The sequence below is a fragment of the Cervus elaphus genome, chromosome 24 (genome assembly GCF_910594005.1).
Source record: "Cervus elaphus chromosome 24, mCerEla1.1, whole genome shotgun sequence".
Taxonomy (NCBI): Eukaryota; Metazoa; Chordata; class Mammalia; order Artiodactyla; family Cervidae; genus Cervus; species Cervus elaphus.
This window is the reverse complement of record NC_057838.1, coordinates 12,196,197-12,216,332: the sequence shown is the minus strand read 5'-3', so window position 1 is coordinate 12,216,332 and position 20,136 is coordinate 12,196,197. Positions and strand designations below refer to the sequence as shown.

Genomic DNA, 20,136 nt, shown 5'->3' with positions numbered 1-20,136 from the left:
TGATACCATTTATCTTGAAGGTGAGACGAGGAACAGCTTTTTATTGAAAAAAAAAATTCTTGTAAAATTACCAAATTGATATCCAACTAGAGATGTCCAAAATTGGAGGTGTTATATGTACAAGATTCAAAATAAGTGCACACACACAAGCTGGAGACACAAAATCACAGTTTCAGTAATTACTGCTCAGGCAAAAAAGAGGAATACCTTACTAAAGACCCCAAGTGAGTTTTGAGACAACCCAGGGTACTGACATCATACCTAAAGTTTGGTCTGCTCTCACTGAACGTGTAAATTATATTACGTGGGACTCAGTGGCACACATTTGGAATTTCATAAATGGGGTATCTTTCAATGGAATTCCCTTTTAATCTTTCCTTGTTCTTTTACTTTTCCTTGAAAGCTCTGTCAAAGCATTACTTCTTCCTGGAAGTCTTCCCTTATTCCAGATAGACTGATATAATCCGACATTGTGACTTTTAGTATTGTATGAATATTCTGTAATGGCCTTTAATGCATTGGCCTGGAATTGTTTGATCCCTTCCTATGTGTCCTATTGCTGAAGATAGGGAACTATGCCTTATTGAAGTTGGTAATTATAATGCTTGTGATGCATTGGACACAGAAACTCCATATACATTGTTTTAATTGAATGGATTAATAAAAAGGTTAACTTAAAATGCACATTGAGTTTCAACAGAAAACAAAATTCTGCAGATCAATTATCTTTCAATTGAAAAATAAATATATGTTTTATTTTTAAATGAGCATAGGGAATAGGGCCAAGTGAAAAAATAAATAAATAAAATACTTTTAAAGTGTTCTCCCTTGTTTTGTAGGTAAATTACTTCCATCCAGATTAGATGGAGCCAAGGAACAATGTAACATACTTTGTCCTCCTGGGCCTCACACAGAACCCAAAGGAACAGAAAGTCCTTTTTGTTACGTTCTTGCTTGTCTACATTTTGACTGTGATGGGCAACTTGCTCATTGTTGTGACAATAACTTTCAGTAAGACCCTGAATTCACCTATGTATTAGTTTCTTGCTAGCTTTTCATTTATAGATTTAATTTGTTCTTCTTCCATTTCCCCCAGATTGATTTCAGACTTGTTCTTTGGAGTAAATACAATATCCTTCCGATTTTGTATGACCCAGCTCTTTACTGAGCACCTTTTTGGAGGATCAGAGGTCGCCCTTCTGCTGGTGATGGCCTGTGACTGCTATGTGGCCATCTGTAAGCCCCTGCATTACTTGGTCATCATGAGGCAGAGGGTGTGTGTTGTACTTTTGGTGGTGTCCTGTTTATGGGCTCCCATTCTGTGGCCCCAATGTCATTGATCACTACATGTGTGACATGTACCCCTTATTGAAACTGGTCTGTAATGATACCCATGCCATTGGCATCTTAGTGGTGGCCAATGGAGGACTGAGCTCTGCTGTGGTTTTTCTGCACTTACTCATCTCCTGTGGAGTCATCCTGCACTCTCTGAAGAACCTGAGTCAGGAAGGGAGGTGGAAAGCTTTCCACACCTGTGGTTCCCACATCACTGTGGTTTTCTGTTTCTTTGTCCCCTGTATTTTCATGTATTCAAGACCTGCTAAGACTTTCCCCTTTGACAAATCATTCAGCGTGTTTTACACAGTCATAATCCCCATGCTGAACCCATTAATTTACAGTCTAAGAAATTCTGAGATGACTAATGCTATGAAGAAACTCTGGAGAAACACAATGAGATTAAGTATTAAATAAGTGTGTTATTCATCAGAAACTACTTTAGCCTTAATACCAATTTATTTGGAATGTTGAAGTCTTTATAAATGTGATGCAAGCTTTCCTTTTTTCTAAAGGATTTATAATAATTAAATTAAAGAATGAACTATATTTTCATAAATAATGATAGTTTCCCTGCTAAAATGTACACTCTATCATGTCTGATTTATGATTGCACTTAAAGAGGTGGAATACATTCACTGGGACATCAATAAATAGAATTTAATGAATTAGTCAATGAAATTTTTATAGAGCACACTAATTTTTAATTAACTTCTGCATTTACTTTCATTACTTTTTCATTCTTGGTTTTAAGTTGAATTCTCATACTTTACCTCATTCTTATTACTATACTAGTTAACATTTTAATGCTATATGGACCATTCTTTTTTTCTATTTCATTTGCTTTACACATGAATTTTTTAGTGTAGTATTTAATTTTTAAATCAAAATTGACAATAAGGTGAATAATTTTGAAGACTAAATATAGAATCCAGGCACATTAAAGTAGAATAAACCTCATACACATCCCAAAACATGTTCCTCAGTACTTCCAAATGCAGTCACTCAGTTTCTGAGATTCAACTAATATTTCAAAACTACAAGTGTATATATACATATATATGTGTGTGTGTGTGTCTGGGTATAAATTTTCCTTTGCACCACTTAGCCTTCTGAATATCTTTTCATACCAGTCCATATAGACCTAACTAATTCTCAGTTTCCTTGCACTGCTTTATTTTTATGTATAAATACTAGCTTATTAATTTGTACCAATTGTAACCATTAGCAATATAAGAATTTTAATTGTGCGGAATATATAGAAATTTTCTGAAATATGTCCTCAGTTTTTCTGTAAATCTAAAAGCATTCTCTTTTTAAATTTGTATTGCAGTGTGCAGTCCATAGGGTCGCAAAGAGTCGGACACGTTTGAAGCCACTTGGCGCACGCATGGCTGCTTTACAGCGCTGCGCTGCTTTCTGCCGTACCGCAAAGAATCACGTACACACACATAGCTCTGGTCTTCGCGTTTCTTCTCATTTAGGTCAGCACAGAGAATTGAGTAGAGTCCCCTATGCTATGCAGTAGGTTCTCGTTAGTTACCTATCTTATTACTCATTATTCTACCTATAGCATCAATAGTATATATATATATATCAGTCTCAATATCACAATTCATTCTACACCTGCCTTCCCCGCCTAGTATCCATATGTTTGTTCTCTACTTCTGGGTGTCTATTTCTGTTTTGTAAATAAGATCATTTCTATCTTTTTTTTTTTTTTTACAGATTCTACATATATACATTATTATACAATATTTGCATTTCTCTTTCTGACGTACTTCACTGTGTATGACAATCTCTAGGTCCATCCATGTCTCTATAAATGACCCAATTTTGTTCCTTTTTATGGCTGAATCATTCCTGGTTATTGCTTTACTTCTTTATATAGATACACTAAAATCAATGTAAGTATAATAGGAAAGAACAAATATGACTCCATATTGGATCTATTTCTTTTACTTTAACCTTTGCATTCTATTACTATTGCTACAAGTTATTACTATTACAAGTTATTACTATTGCTATATTTACTGCTATTGCTACAACATCACTAAAGAGATGTTGTCTGTAGCTAATAGAATACAAAAGAAACGGTCCATCTCTGGGAATGCTACCTCCCATGCCTAAACATTAAGAAAAATTACATTTATTTAGCTCAAGAAAACATTCTGACCAGTCCCCCCTGGGAATGACTGCAAGAAAGAAGAAAATAATGCATATCCTCTGTAGTCTGGCCAGAACCAGGAAATATTTGCATCAACTTGTCACCGTTTTGGCTTCCCTGGTGGCTCAGATGGTAAAGAATCCACGTACAATGCAGGAGACCTGGGTCTGATCCCTGGGTTGGGATGATCTCCTGAAGGAGAGCATGGCAACCCACTCCAATATTCTTTCCTAGGGAATCCCCATGTACAGTGGAGCCTGGCAGACTGCAGCTCCTGGGGTCACAAAGAATCAGGCATGACTGAGTGACTAAGCACACACACGCCACCTTTTTTACTTTACCCCTTCACCTCTCTATTTTTATTCTATAAGGAAACTAGCACCCCAACCCAGACAAGATGGTCCTTTTGAACACTAGTCTACCATATCCTCATTCTACTAGCTTTCTGAAGAAATTTGCCACCCCTTACCCTAAAAATTTGTATCTCAATTTGTTGGCCTGACACAGGACAAGAAACACGAACTTGGAATTGGTATCAAAAGCTCAAATTCTAGTTTCCATGTACTTTAATTCATAGAAAACTCACTTATAACATAATATGAAATTCAGGATAGTTATTCTGCTTATAGTGAAAGATGTCCAACACTTTCTGGAGATTTCTGATTTTGATGAACTCTCTTTTTTAAAAATTAATTAATTAATTAATTTTACTTTATAACATTGTATTGGTTTTGCCATACGTTTACTTGAATCTGCCATGGGTGTACATGTGTTCCCCATCCTGAAACCCCCTCCCTCCGCCCTCGTCATCCCATCCCTCTGGGTCATCCCAGTGCTCCATCCCCGAGCATCCTGTATCATGCGTCGAACCTGGACTGGCGATTTGTTTCACATATGATAATTTACATGTTTCAATGCCATTCTCCCATATCATCCCACCCTCGCCCTCTCCCACAGAGTCCAAAAGACTGTGATAAACTCTTAAATCAGTCACCTAAGAACTTGGAAGTGAAACAACAGAAACAGACTTCTAGTTCTGTCACTTACTTTTTTTGTATAATTTGTATAAGATTTTTTTTTTATATAATTCTTCTGTGTATTACTTCCACTTCTTCTTAATATCTTCTGCTTCTTTTAGGTCCATATCATTTCTGTCCTTTATTGTGCCCATCTTGCATGAAATGTTTCCTTGGTGTCTCTAATTTTCTTGAAGAGGTCCCTAGTCTTTCCTATTCTATTATTTTCCTTTATTTATTTGCATTAAACACTTCAGAAGGCTTTCTTATCTCTCCTTGCTATGCTTTGAAATTCTGCATTCAGATGGGTATGTCTTTGCTTTTTTGCCTTTCACTTCTCTGCTTTACTTAGCTATTTCTAAGGCCTCCTCAGACAACCATTTTGCCTTTTTTCCTTTCTTTTTCTTGAGGATGGTTTTGAACACAGCCTCCTGTACAATGTTATGATGCTCCGTCCATAGTTCTTCAGGCACTCTGTCTGTCAGACCTAATCCCTTGAATCTATTTGCCACTTTCACTGTATAATTATAAGGTTTTGATTTAGGTCATACCTTAATGGACTAGTGGTTTTCCCTATTATCTTCAATTTAAGTCTGATTTTTGCAGTAAGAAGCTCATGACATGAACCACAGTCAGATCCTGTGTTTTTTTTTTTTTTTTTTGCTGACTGTATAGAGCTTCTCCATCTTTGACTGCAAAGAATATAATCGAACTGATTTCAGTATTGATGATTCATATGTAGTATGGACTCTTGTGTTATTGGAAGATGGTGTTTGCTATGACCAGTGCATTCTCTTGGCAAATATCTGTTAGCCTTTACTCTGCTTCACTTTGTACTCCAAGGCTAAACCTACCTGTTACTCCATGTATCTCTTGACTTCCTACTTTTGCATTCCTGTCCCCTATGATGAAAAGGACATCTTTTTTGGGTTTAGTTCTAGAAGGTCTTGTAGGTCTTCATAGAACCATTCAACTTCAGCTTCTTTGGTGTTAGTGGTTGGTTAATAGGCATGGATTACTGTGGTATTTAATGATCTGCCTTGGAAGTAAACAGAGAATATTATGTTATTTTTGACATTGTAACCAGGTGCTACATTTCAGACTCTTTTGTTGACTCTGAAGGCTACTCCATTTCTTCTAAAGGATTCTTGCCCACAGTGTTAGATATAATAGTCACCTGAATTAAATTCAACTACTCTGGTCCATTTTAGTTCACTGATTACTAAAATGTCAATGTTCACTCTTGCCATCTCCTGTTCGACCACTTCCAATTTACCTTGATTTATGGACCTAACATTCCAGGTTCCTATGCAATATTGTTCTTTACAGCATCAGAATTTGCTTTCACCACCAGACACATCTCCACAACTGGGCATTGTTTCCACTTTGGCTCAGCCTCTTTATTCTTTCTTGAACTATTTAATCTTTCTGGAGCTATATCTCTTCCCCAGTAGCATATTGCTCACGTACTGACCTGGGGAGTTCACCTATCAGTGTCACATCTGTCTGCCTTTTCATGCTGTTCACGGGGTTTCCAGTGCTAAAGTGGTTTACCATTCCCTTCTCCAGTGGACTCTGCTTTGTCAGAACTCTCCAAAGCCAGACATGCCTTTGAGTGTTTCAATGTCTCTTGCGGAGGCAGAGGTGAGCAGTGGCCTGCCTCGGGGACAGGGATACTTGCCACAGCAATCCCGGAGGGCACAGCATGTGGCATGACAAACGTAGACTGTGTATTAAAAAGCAGTGACATCATTTTGCTGACAAATGTCCGTCTTCAGTCAGTTCAGTGCTCGGTCGTGTCCGGCTCTTTGTGACCCCATGGACTGCAGCATACCAGGCTTTCCTGTCCATCATCAATTCCTGGAGCTTGTTCAAACTCATGTCCATTGAGTCAGTGATGCCATCCAACCATCTCATCTTCTGTCATCCCCTTCTCCTCCTGCCTTCAATCTTTCCCAGCATCAGGCTCTTTTCAAATGAGTCAGTTCTTGGCATCAGGTGGCCAAAGTATTGGAGCTTCAGTTTCAGCACCGTCCTGCCAATGAATAGTCAGGACTGATTTCCTTTAGGATTGACTGTTTTGATCTTGTAGTCCAAGGGACTCTCAAGTGTCTTCTCCAACACCACAGTTCAAAAGCATCAATTCTTCGGTGCTCAGCATTCTTTATTGTCCAGCTCTCAGATCCATACATGACTCCTGAAAGACCATAGCTTTGACTAGACAGACCTTTGTTGGCAAAGTAGTCTCTGCTTTTTAATATGCTATCTATGTTGGTCATAGCTTTTCTTCCAAGGAGCAAGCGTCTTTTAAATACATGGTTGCAGTCACCATCTTCAGTGATTTTGGAGCCCAATCAAATAAAGCCTGTCCCTGTTTCCATTGTTTCCCCATATATTTGCTATGAAGTGATGGAACTGGATGCCATGATCTTAGTTTTTTGAATGTTGAATTTTAAGCCAACTGTTTCAGTCTCCTCTTTCACTTTCATCAAGAGGTTCTTTAGTTCTTCTTTGCTTTCAGCTATCAGGGTGGTGTCATCTGCATATCTGAGCTTATTGATATTTCTACCATCAGTCTTGATCCCAGTATCTTTCATGATGTACTCTGTGTAAAATTTAAATAAGCATGGCAGCAATAGTTTCATCTAGTCAAAGCTATAGTTTTTCCAGTAGTCATGTACTGATGTGGGAGTTGAACCATAAAGAAGGCTGAGCAATCAAGAAATGATGCTTTTGAACTGTGTTGCTGGAGATGACTCTAGAGAGTCCCTTGGATGGCAAGAAGAGCAAATCAGTCAATCTTAAAGGAAATCAACCCTGAATGTTTATTGGAAGGGCTGATGATGAAGCCAGAGATCCAATACTTTGGCCACCTCATGTGAAGAGCTCATTGGGAAAGCCCCTGATGCTGGCAAAGATTGAGGACATGAAGAGAAGGGGACAACAGAGGACAAGATGATTGGAAGACATCACCAACTCAATGGACAAGAGTTTGAGCAAGCTCTGGGAGATGGTGAAGGACAGGAAAGCAAGGTGTGCTGCAGTTCATGGGGCCACAAAGAGTCAGACACGACTGAGCAACTGAACTACAATAACATTACACAGGTCTGCCATACACAAAAGCTTAATCTTTCTAACTTTACTCCAGTGTTACCTTGGATTTGAGAATTTCAAATATACACTGATTAATTGAAAATAAAGAATAGTTGTTTTCAGAAACTTAGGTCTTCACTCTTAATGAATCACTTACTCTTTGCTATTAGGATGATGTTTTTCCAGTTGGTTCTCCAAAGGTCATTGACCAGGAGAAGCATCTGAAAATATACCATGCACTAGAAGGATCTCTCAGTTCTCTGGAGCATGATTCCTAGGTGAATTTTATCTTGAACCAGCAGCTTAGGGACTAATTGTTTTAACAGCTCAGTGAAGTGCTTTCTTGTTCATTGTTGATTAAATGCTCATTCATGTCTACCTTTCCCTGAGAGAAGACTTCTCCGTGGGTATTGATATTACTGCCAAGATATAAATATAACTCATTGCCTTAGCAGGTGTGAATCATATTAATATAGTCATATAAAGGCTTTGTAAAAATCCAAAATAAAGCCTATTTCTTTAATTACCCAGCTCTTCACATTATTGACTAAATTATTATCAAAAGTTTGATAAATTAATCTGGCTAGTTGAATATAATAGTGAAGTTTTAAATTTGGTACTGAAATACATTTTCAATAAAATCTTTTAAGTTTGATGACATCAACCACATCAAATGTATATTATCTAAGTCAACTCAGGATAATTCTATAATCTGAACTAAGATTTTAAAAGCACTGAAAATGGTCATTCTTTGTACAGGCAGTGAGATGTATCCATGTGACAAAGCACTTCCAGCTGCAGGGACCAAGTGTGCCCTGATCTTTGCTCTGTGGTCATAGCAGTGTTGATGGGGTGACAATCTTGATTTATCTTAATTTAAATAAATTTCATCTTCAAGGATCAAAGACAGAATTGGAGAAGCCTGGACTTGAAAATATAACAGAAGAGGAAATAGAAAACCCAGGTAACGCATTCACAAAAATTCTTCTATGCTATGCAAACAGGGCAAAATCGAGTTATTTGAAATGAATGATATATCTTTCTAAGAAGCAGGATTTAACACATAACCTCAAAGGTTTTATGCCAGAAGCTCCTGGTATAGTAGAATACATACATTTTTTACTCCTTTTGTAAAATATTATTGAATTAAAAAGGTGATATATTTATCCAGTATTTTTCTTTAGAAGTATTTAAATGTGTGCTGAAATAGAGAAAACATATAGCGAAAGATAACATGACAATATAATGTGATATAAAAATGGTCTTTTTGTAACTTTTTTAAGATTGCTTTATATAATTTAGAGAATTTAGCAATGATTTTGCATTTCAATATATTTAAGATAATACAAAGATTAATATAGCTCTTTATAAACTGTTACCTTGTGAATGATCACTTTAAATATCCTGGTTCTGTGTAAATATTTTATTTATTGATAACTTTTTTATTTTGGTAAAATATAACTAACACATTATTGTTCATCCATTTTCACTCTCCATCTCCAGAACTTTATCATCATTTGAACTAAAGCTCTGCACCCATTTAAATAATAACAATGGAACTCCTCTCTTCCACAAACCCTGGTAACCACTGATGAACTTTCTGTCTCTGTGAATATGACTATTCTAGGAGCCTCAAAAAGACAGATCATAAATATTTGCCTTTTCTGTCTGGCTTATTGCACTTAGTATGTGTTTTCAAGATTCATCCCTGTTATAGCATGCATTAGAATGTCCTTCTTTGTGGAGGCTGACTAATATCCCATTTTCTATATATAGCACAATTTGTCTATTCATTCATTGTTGCTGCTTAGTCACTAAGTCGTGTCCAAATCTTTTGCGACCCCATGGACTGTAGCCCACCAGGCTCTTCTGTCCATGGAATTTCCCAGGCAAGAATACTGGAGTGTGTTGCCATTTCCTTTTTTAGGGGATCTTCCCGACCCAGGGATCAAACTCGCATTTCCAGCATTGGCAGGTGAATTCTTTACTGCTGAACCACCAGGGAAATCATTCATTAGTTGTTGGGAATTTGGGTCGTTTCCACCTCTGGGCAATTATGAATAACGTTCCTATGAATGTCTTGTGCCAACATGTACTACAGTATTTGCTTCCTATTCATTTTTTGTAGAAACCCACATTAACATTTTTAGATTTAACTAATGACCTCTTCTTACAGAGGCAAACAAACTTACAATGTGAAAACTTGAGCTCAGAGACACTGAGTTACTTGCTAGATTCACTTATCTGTACTTATAATTTGTTAGTGCATTTTAGTATCTGGGGAAATATAATTCATGTATATTTTTACACACACAATTTACAGAATTTTAATAAAATATCAATATCTATACCTTTCTGTGCATTAATTTCATGAATATTTCTCATTTTTAGAATCTTAAATTTAATATGAATGCAATAGAACATATCACTTTATGCACTCAGTTGTCCTCTTAATTATGGGAAGAAGATTCCTCAGATTAAATTTAACTTTAATGATATATTTCAAAGAATAAAATGAGACATGGAAAAAGACAGACAAGGGAATGTCCACAACGTCATGTGAATGGTGAAAATAGTGCAGCTTCCAGAATTACAAAAGGTAATGACCCATTTGACCTACCTATCCAAAAAGAATGATTTTTTGGATAATTAGACAAAAGGTTGGGTTTGTGGGGAAACTGAAGTAAAACTAATTATAGAGTCATGGTGTTAAGTTACATGGGGAGACAAATAATAGTAAATCATATTTTTAATTTTATTTAGTGATTACTAGTCAGACCATTTTCATAGAGATTATTTATATTATTGTATTGAATCCCTAAAACCATGCTATGTGATAAGTGATATTATGTCTCATTACACAGATGGTATTGAGCACTTGATCCAGGTCACACAGTTAGTAAGTATGGATTGCAGGGTTAGGAGTCCAAACCATAATTTAAATCCCAAGTTGCCATAAAGCACAATACTGCCATCCAGAGCTGCACCTGCAAAATTATAAAACATAAAACCAAGTAAAACTTAACAAGACTATGTATGAAGTAGGAAATGTATGATACCTCGTCATTGCTTTCCTGTGTTTGTCTTCAAAGCATGCTCAATCATATTTAGGGTATACAGGCAGTATATTTCCCTTTATTATAAAGAAATTGATTTGAAAAATTTGATGTTGCTTTAAAATTCATCTTTTAAAACAAAATCTGATGAACTGGTTAAATGTTTATCAAGACCTCCAATTTTTTTGCTGCATCATTTTTATGGTCACTGATCAATCACTAAATTAAAACTTTTACTTGCATTGGAAACAGGCTTTACTATATAGACAGTTAAATAGAAACATATTAAAGTATAGATTGTGATCATATGTTGCAAAGGGGTCTGGACTGAAACTCAAATTTTCAGGGTTTGCAATTTCTAAGATCTTTAAATTGAAAGTGTTTCCCAAAATTTTAATCCTTGCATACCATATAAATAGTTCATTTTTTCATAGTATGCTGTTGAATTCAGCATCGTGTAGCTCAACTTAATTTATTTTATTTATCCTTGTGGAAGAGGTATCATGAATGTGCATTTTTGAGCATTCTTTAAAGATGTGTGTTCTCATTGATTAAGAGATTTAAAGAATCTCACAAATGTTTAAAGCAGATATATTTAGTCTTACTAAAGTAAAATATTGATAAAGTCTACAATTTTATATCATTCTGAGTCAATAGAATACTAATGCTCATAAGAATATTTTAATAATTGAATATTCATTGCCCACTTAAAATGGATAAGGCACACTGAGATTCTGGGAATAGTTATTAGTAAGACATGTTTACTGACCCAACAAACACAACAGATGACAATAGAAAATCAGCTATAAACACATACATGTTGCAAGTGCTCAAAAGGTCAAGTGTAAATGCTCAAAGGATCTCCTACTGGAAGTTATCTCCTTAGTGCTCAGACAACTGCTATGAACTATGAGTATTTATTTTCTATTACAAACACTTACATAGCTTCCTCATTGTGAGTGGAGATATTTAATAATATATCTATACAATGAAAGTCTTCCCAAGTGGCACAGTTGTAAAGAATCTGCCTGCCAAGCAGAAGACTTAGATTCAAACCCTGGTTTAGGAAGGTTCCCTAGAGAAGGAAATGGCAATTCACTCCAATATATTCATTCTGGGAAATGCCACGGACAGAGGAGTCTAGCAGGCTATACTCCATGGGGTTGCAAAGAATCAGACACATTTTGGTAACTAATCAGCTACAACAACATAAAACAAAAAGGCAAAACTCTGAAGCCAGAGCTCCTTTAGGCAGCTGGTGTTTTCTATCCATGCCTCTTAAAGTTCAGAATTTGATTTCCTCATTTTCCTTTGACCGAAAGTATAATATAAATCTTGATACTGAAGTTATCTCTCATTCCACCTCCAGATGGACAGTTAGGAAATCTGAAAGTCCTCTATTCCTTACTCATTCAGTGACTTCAAACTAAGCAGTTTTCTGATTTCAAAGCATATTATTTTCAGCTCATGGTCTTTGCCACTTTCTATCTGCTTTTTTTTCAATCTTATTTTCTCTTCTTTATACTTTTATTTTACCTCTAATGTTTGAGTAAAAATTGTCTTGTCAGAGGCACAAGATAATTCCTGTTCTTCAAAAATGTCAGTCTATAAAGTAAATACTGAAATGGAGCACATTTAAAACAATTACATGAAAAACTGGTCCTGGATCCTATCTGAAAGACCCAACAGACGATTTATTTTACTTAAGTGAGAATGAATGTTTTGTATTTTACATAGACTCACAACAATAAGAATGTATCATTTGAACAAAATAACTAAACTATTGGCTACTTTAATAAACAAATAACTTCTAACATATATTAATTCATCCTCATTAATATAAAGAGAATGAACCAGCAAAAATGTTAGCATGCCATTTACAATAAAGGCTTCAATGACAAGAATTTGGAAACTCACACGTCTGGAAATAATGCTGCCTTTTCAATAAGAATCAGAGTTGGGATGTGATTTTCCAAAGGTGCCTCCAGCTTATGCTCAGACACTCAGTCATGTCTGGCTCATTGCCACCCTATAAATGATAGTCCACCAGGCTCCTCTGTCCATGGGATCCTCCAGGTAAGAATATTGGAGTGGGTTGACACTTTCTCCTCCAGGGAGTCTTCTCCATCAAGGGATGGAATCCATGTCTCTTAAGCCTCCTACACTTGCAGGCAGATTCTTTACCACTAGCCCAGCCAGGGAAGCCCAAGCTAAGCAAAATCAAATGATATTTCTAGATGTTTGGTAGCAAATTCTTTCCATTATAAAAGGATTCAGCCTAAAATATTTATTTTGTCATTCTTATTTGAGCTTGGCTAGCAATAATCAGTTCTAAACTTTTTTGGAAAGTAGGAAAAATGCTTACATAGTACCCAATCCCTTAGTTTTGTACTGTCCATTTTTTCCCCTCCAATAGCTTATAACAAATTGCACTGTCCATTTTCCCTCCAAAATGTATTGTAGATTTTTTCCTTCCAAGTAGCTTGTAATAAATCTCTACTTAGTTTGTGTGTTTTTATGTGTTTGGGTGTGTATATATTCAAGCAAAATGATGATTTTATTGTGCTTTCTTGAATAGTAAGATTTCATACATTTTATCTCTGTTCAGTTGCTCTCTTATGAGTTTTGAAATTCAATATAATTAAGTAGAATTTAATAAGCATTGAGGGCTTTCCTGGTGGCTTTTACTGCAAAGAATCCACCTGCAATTCAAGAGACCCCAGTCCAAACCCTGGGTCAGGAAGATCCCTTGGAGAAGGGACTGACTACCCATTCCAATATTCTTGCCTGGAGAAAACTATGGACAGAGGAATATGGTGGGCTACAGTCCATGGGGTCGCAAAAGAGATGAACACAACTGAGTAATTAACCATGAGCATGAATAAGCATTGAAAGAACATTCAAAATGTGCCTGTTTCTCTCACTCTTGTGGTTGATTTATGTCTTGATTTTTGAAAATCATAATATTCAGAAAGGTATTTATCAAAAGCTCAACTTATAATTTTATCCTGGAGAAGGAAATGGCAATCCACTCTAGTATTCTTGCCTGGAGGATCCCATGGACAGAGGAGACTGGCAGGCTCCTATAGCGTCACAAGAGTTGAACACGTTTGAGTGTATTAGCACATAATTGTATGCTCCATGACTAGGTATTACTTCATGTAAGTATGTAAAGAAAGTTATTACAGATGATATTGTTTTCATGATAGATTTCAGAAGGTGAAAATGCACTTAGGAAAAAAAATGATATGTAAAATGAAAAAAAAAATCTTGTCTTTGATAGGAGATGTTCTGGAGAAAGCATCTTTTTCCTCATTTGGTATATAAACTCACAGATATACCCACTCATATATACTCCTCGATTAGAACACTGAAGCTTCATCACTGTAGTTGAAGCAAGGAATTTGATAAAATGAATGGTGTACTGTGGAAGGACATTACAAAGTGTCATGTTCTAAAGACTTACTCTGTGTGAGATACTGTGGAGAAAACTGTTCAGTAAGGCATCACATATTTGACACAAAACTTGTGATCTCAGATTCATTACTGGCCCTTCGGTTTGCAGTCTCTGATACCTGATCAACAGCTTCAAGACACATGGGAAATAGGAACAATGTGACTGAGTTTGTCCTTCTGGGGCTCACACAAAACCCTGAGATGCAAAAAGTTCTATTTGTTCCATTCTTATTCATCTACATTGTGACAATAATGGGTAATCTCCTTATCATGGTGACCATCACAGCCAGCAGATCACTGGGTTCCCCTATGTATTTTTTTCTGGTTTCTTTATCATCTATAGATGCTGTCTATTCAACCGCCATTGCTCCCAAAATGATCACTGACTTGCTTCATGAGAAAAAGACTATTTCCTTCCAGGCTTGTATGACTCAAGTCTTTATAGATCATTTAACTGCTGGTGCTGAAGTCATTCTTCTGGTGGTGATGGCCTATGACCGATATGTAGCCATCTGCAAGCCTCTTCATTATTTGATCATCATGAATCGGAGGGTATGTGTCCTCATGCTGCTGGTGGCCTGGACTGGAGGCTTTCTGCACTCACTGGTTCAAATTCTTTTTATTTATCAGCTCCCTTTCTGTGGCCCCAATGTCATTGACAACTTCCTGTGTGACATGTACCCTTTACTGAAACTTGCTTGCACTGATACCCACCTCATTGGACTCTCTATGATAGCTAATGGAGGGGCAATCTGCACTGTTGTCTTCTTCATCCTCTTAGTGTCCTATGGGGTCATACTACACTCCCTGAAGACTCATGGTTCGGAAGGGAATCACAAAGCCTTCTACACCTGTGCATCCCATATAACTGTGGTCCTTTTATTCTTTGTTCCTTGTATCTTCCTGTATGCAAGGCCTAATGTCAACTTTCCCATTGATAAATCCATGATTGTTGTTTTAACATTCATAACTCCCATGTTGAACCCTTTAATCTACACCCTGAGAAATTCAGAAATGAAAAATGCCATGAGGAAACTCTGGAGTAAAAACATGGCTTTAGTTGGAAGAGGGAGTTATCCATCATACAGAATCTGAAGGTTATTCTTTTACAGAATCAAGGAATAGTTTCACCTTCAGTGGTTTTATTTAGAAGATTATTTCCTTTGTTTTATTTAGCCTGTTTATTCTGAAACAGCTATATAAATAAAACTGTATGTAAGTGGAATATTTTACAGTCCTGAGAGACCAAGAGAATCACATATATTTAATCTCTTATATATGTAGTCATACTGTATTAAGATTCTTTACTGACAACATTTTTTGTGTCTATTTCACATTCTTATTTGTGGGTTATTGTACCATCCTAGTACCAAGAAATATGACCTAGTAGAATGTATTCTCTATTAGAGAGTGAAATTATGCCCATTATACAGAGTGAAGTAAGCCAGAAAGATAAACACCAACACAGTATACTAACATATATATATGGAATTTTAAAAGATGGTAACGAAAAAAAAAAAAAAAAAGATGGTAACGATAACACTATATGCAAAACAGAAAAAGAGACACAGATGCATAGAACAGACTTTTGGACTCTGTGGGAGAAGGCAAGGGTGGGATGTTCAGAGAGAACAGCATTGAAACAAGTATACTATCAAGGGTGAAACAGAGCACCAGCCCAGGTTGGATGCATGAGACAAGTGCTCAGGGCTGGTGCACTGGGAAGACCCAGAGGGATGGGATGGGGAGGGAGGCAGGAGGGGGGATCGGGATAGGGAACACATGTAAATCCATGGCTGATTCATGTCACTGTATGGCAAAAAACACTACAATATTGCAAAGTAGTTAGCCTCCAAATAATAAAAATAAATGAAAAATAAATAAATAAACTTCTATCTTGAGACAAAAAAATAAAAATTCAGATTTTTGTTAAATAGGTTAATCTAACAATAAAATTAATTACTGAAAATTTCACAGACCATATTCATAGAAGGTATAAAGCCATGAGAAATGAACTTTGTCAACTTTATATTAAAATGGTAGTATATGATGGATCTTTGTTCATTCTGAAAATGTCAAATTTTCAACTGTATTCTGTGCCTCTAGATCAACAGCCCTATGATACTTGAAACACAGTTTTAAGTCATTCATATCACATATAATTCCAGAGTCTTTCTATATCTGGGTACAGATTTTTTAATCCAATAATGGATGTCTTCCCAATTCTCTGTAGCTCTTTGATTCTTTGATAGTTTGGAGGGTAAGATACTGTATAGCAAACATCATTCTTTTTATTTTTCTTTTGGCTGAGCTGGGCCTTCATTTGTGGTGTGTGGCCTTTTCATGGCAGTGTGTGGGCTTCTATTGTTGCAGCTCCGTGAGTTTCTTTAATTGGGGCACCTAGGCTCATGCCTGCCAATGCAGGAGACATAAAACACCTGGGTTGATCCCTGGATCAGAAAGATCCTCTGGAGAAGGAAATGGTAACACACTCCAGTATTCTTGCCTAAAGAATACATGGACAGAGGAGCCTGCTGGGCTACAGTCCATAGTGTCACAAAAAGATGGACACGGCTGAAGTGACCTAGCACGCAGGCTCCATTGTGCAGGCTCAGTACTTGCAGGCTTAGTTGCCCTGTAGCATGCTGGATCAAACCTGCATTAGAAGGTGGATTCTTAACCCCTGGACCACGAGGGAGGTCTCACAACGATCATTCTTTAAGGTTCTTTAAGGTTCATTGTACCATTCTTCTTAGAATTCAACCCACAACTTAATACTAAGGTATTCAATCTGCCTTTATCCTTTTATCAATTTCTAACTGCATTTACTTAGTGTACTTAGCGATGTTAATGCCTCCGATTATTGACACATATTGAACTAATGCCAGTTATATAATTTCATTTATTCCTCAGTGAAGGAAATAAAAAGTGCACTAGATCTTTTAATTAGAAAGGACTCTAATAGAGTGAATTAACTACTTCAAAAATAATCATATTTGAGGGAGCTGACATGTGGATTTGACCATGCTCACTAGAGTGAGGAACATACAGATAAGGAAACTGGACTCAATGAAAAATATCTTTGCATGTACTTCTCAAGTCCTTAACTGCTCTTTGTATTAAAAAAAAAATTCTTTAAATATGTTAAAGTTTTTTTTCATATTTATGTCTTTAAAGTCGCGTAAGATATACATTTCAGATATGGTGTGAGATGGACATATACTTTCCTTTCTTAGCATAAGGATAAATAAATCTTGCCAGTACATTTACTGAATAATAATTCTTTTCTTGACTACCTTGCAATACCACTAACTTCATACATATATACATACACATTATTCTATTTCTTAGCTGTCCATGTTGTTCCTCTAATATCCATGAACCAGTACTATAGTGCTTAAATTACTGCAGTGTTTCCGATACCATTATCATATAAAACATCACAGCAAAATTGAGTGGTTTAAAACAGTAACATTCACTTTATTGTTTCAGGTGTTTTCAGTGGGTCTGGAATTTGATCAGATCAATTGGCTACTTCAGTCTCAGCATCTTTCTTGAGGTTTTAGTTAGAAATGGGCAGAGGCTGAAGTCATCTAAACAAGTTTCTTCATTCCTATACTTGATACACAGGTTGGAGAGCCTTGAACAGTTGGGATTAGAACAGCTGGTACATCTTGAGATCACAAAAGTAAGGATCTAATCATATACAATTGATGTCCTAATAAAAATAGAAAGTTCGCCAGAGCCCACTCTCTCATGTTTGCTTAGAAGAGAGGCCCTGTGAAACTGAGCACTGAAGAACTGATGCTTTTGAACTGTGGTGCTGGAGAAAAGACTCTTGAAAGGCCCTTGGACTGAAAGGAGATCAAGCCTGTCAATCCTAAAAGAAATCAACACTGAATATTCATTGGAAGGACTGATGCTGAAGCTGAAGCTCCCTGGAAAACACCTTGCTGGGAAAGACTGAGGGCAGGAGGAGAGGATGACAGAGGATGAGATGGTTGGATGGCATCACTGACTCAATGGACAAGAGTTTGAGCAAACTGTGGGAGATAGTGAAGGACAGGGAAGCATGTCATGCTGCAGTCCATGGGGTCGCCAAGAGTCAGACACGACTGAGCCACTGAATAGCAACCCACGTGCTTCCCCTTAAAGGGTGTCAGGAACAGTTACACTACAATGTGGGTCCTTTATAAAATCTCAGCTACAAATATCCAATCCATGTCTTTAAAGATCAGTCCTAGTTTCTTGCAAATGAGACAGGATTTTCTGTGGTATGTTTAGGTCTATAGATGAGAAATTTTCTTCACTCTTAATGATTCACTTTGTCCTTCAAGAAGGTGATGTCAATGTGTTGTAGTTTTCTCTGACTTGTTGCCATGTATTTCTGCACTACAAGCTTTTTCTTTATTTTGAATGACAAATGTATGCCTCTGCAGTCTTACAAAAGTCCACCATTAGTATTAGAATAGATATTTTTAAAACAAAAAATCCTTCTTATTTCTTTCCTTATAGTGAAAATAAGTTCTAATGTATGTCTTCATAAAAAGGAATTGACTAACGTGAATTTTAGTAAAATGGGAGATACTTGCATTCTTCCTCTCTGCAAGTGGAGAATGTTAGGTCATCTTTCATTGTTACATAACTGTTTATAAATCAGAGCTTCTCTGACTACAATACTCCAACTCATGTTACTTCTCACAAATGTCACATTCTCTAACTCAGTCGTATAGTGGAGGTATTTCCTCCATAATTTTGCATGGCTGTCTCTAAAGAGGCAGGGAAATACAATGGGGAAAAGAGAGTCTCTTCAACAACATTCTCTTACACCATATACAAAATAAACCCCAAAGGGATTAAAGACCTAAATGTAAGATGAGACACTGCAAAATTCCTAGAGGAAATCACAGGCAGGACACACTTTGACATAAATCACAGTAAGAGCTTTTGGATCTATCTCCTGGATCTGTTTTCGTTCTATGGGAATAAAAAAGTAAAAAAACAAACAAACAAACAAAAAAAACACAACTGGATATTTTCAAAGTCCTATTCTTATTGACAGACCTTGAATCCCATTTATTGTCCCAAGAGAAAGGCATTTGTATGAATTTCAACTCACCCTTTTCAGGCTTTCTTGTGTAGTTTTCAGAATTAGCCCATATCTTTAGTGAAAAGAGGATGTTAAATACAGGGTTTAACTCTGGCTTCTTTTCAAAGTAATGGCCCCACAATATATGGACCCCTTGCTAGTTCTCTAATGTTGTTAAACACATGCATTTTATATCTTTCTAACTCTTCTTGTGGTTTGTATTGAAATGCTTATTACAAGACAAACATTCTTGCTTCTGCAGGTAACAGATGCTATCACTCTATTTATATTTAATTTTCTGGTTTGAGTATAAATGTAGCTAATAGGGAATTATCAAGGATTATTACAGATTTTGAGTCACAATGGCAGTTACGTTTCCAGTGTCTTACTTTTACTGGAACATGTAAATTCTGCTTCTTTGATATGATCTAGCAAATTCTTTTACCTCCTTCACATAAGCAGAAAGCATAAGTAGCTCTTTGCACTCTGCAGGGAAGATCATAGAGAATTATACCTATGCATATACTATGTCTCCAGCTCTGAGTCAGAATTAGTTCACTGTAATCTGGCTCATATAAAATAGCTTTTCTAAATAAAGGATAAGTTCTTTATATTTTATTACTTACTGGTAAGAAAATAACCAGATGCTTAGATGTACCTATGCTTAGATGTTATCTAAGTTAAATGGAAACTAATTTATAGATTTTGTATGCAGAATATCTGCATATAAAATCTGAATTTTGTATGCAGGTGTTATCTAAATTAAATGAAATTAGCAATAATCTCATTACATACATCTGCTATACTTAATATTTTTAACTTAATATTAATTAACTTAATTAATTAATTAACTTAATATTTTAGACTTAATATTTTTAACTTCACTCCAGTGCCATCCTGCATTTGAGAATTGCAAATATATAC

The 20,136-nt window shown here is 36.2% G+C and overlaps 1 protein-coding gene and 1 pseudogene across 1 annotated transcript; both read left to right on the top strand.

The window, feature by feature from the left end:
- The first annotated feature begins 863 nt into the window (after positions 1-863).
- On the top strand, positions 864-1,752 carry LOC122683203 (annotated as a pseudogene).
- Positions 1,753-14,264: 12,512 nt separating this feature from the next.
- LOC122683202 (olfactory receptor 4A15-like) lies at positions 14,265-15,218 on the top strand. Its single transcript, XM_043886815.1, has one exon. It carries the CDS (start codon positions 14,265-14,267, stop codon positions 15,216-15,218), a length of 954 nt encoding a protein of 317 aa, XP_043742750.1.
- The last annotated feature ends 4,918 nt before the right edge of the window (positions 15,219-20,136 follow it).

Bases quoted from the DNA above. Each gene is read 5' to 3' on its own strand.
- LOC122683202 (XM_043886815.1), top strand. From the start codon at position 14,265: ATGGGAAATAGGAACAATGTGACTGAGTTTGTCCTTCTGGGGCTCACA.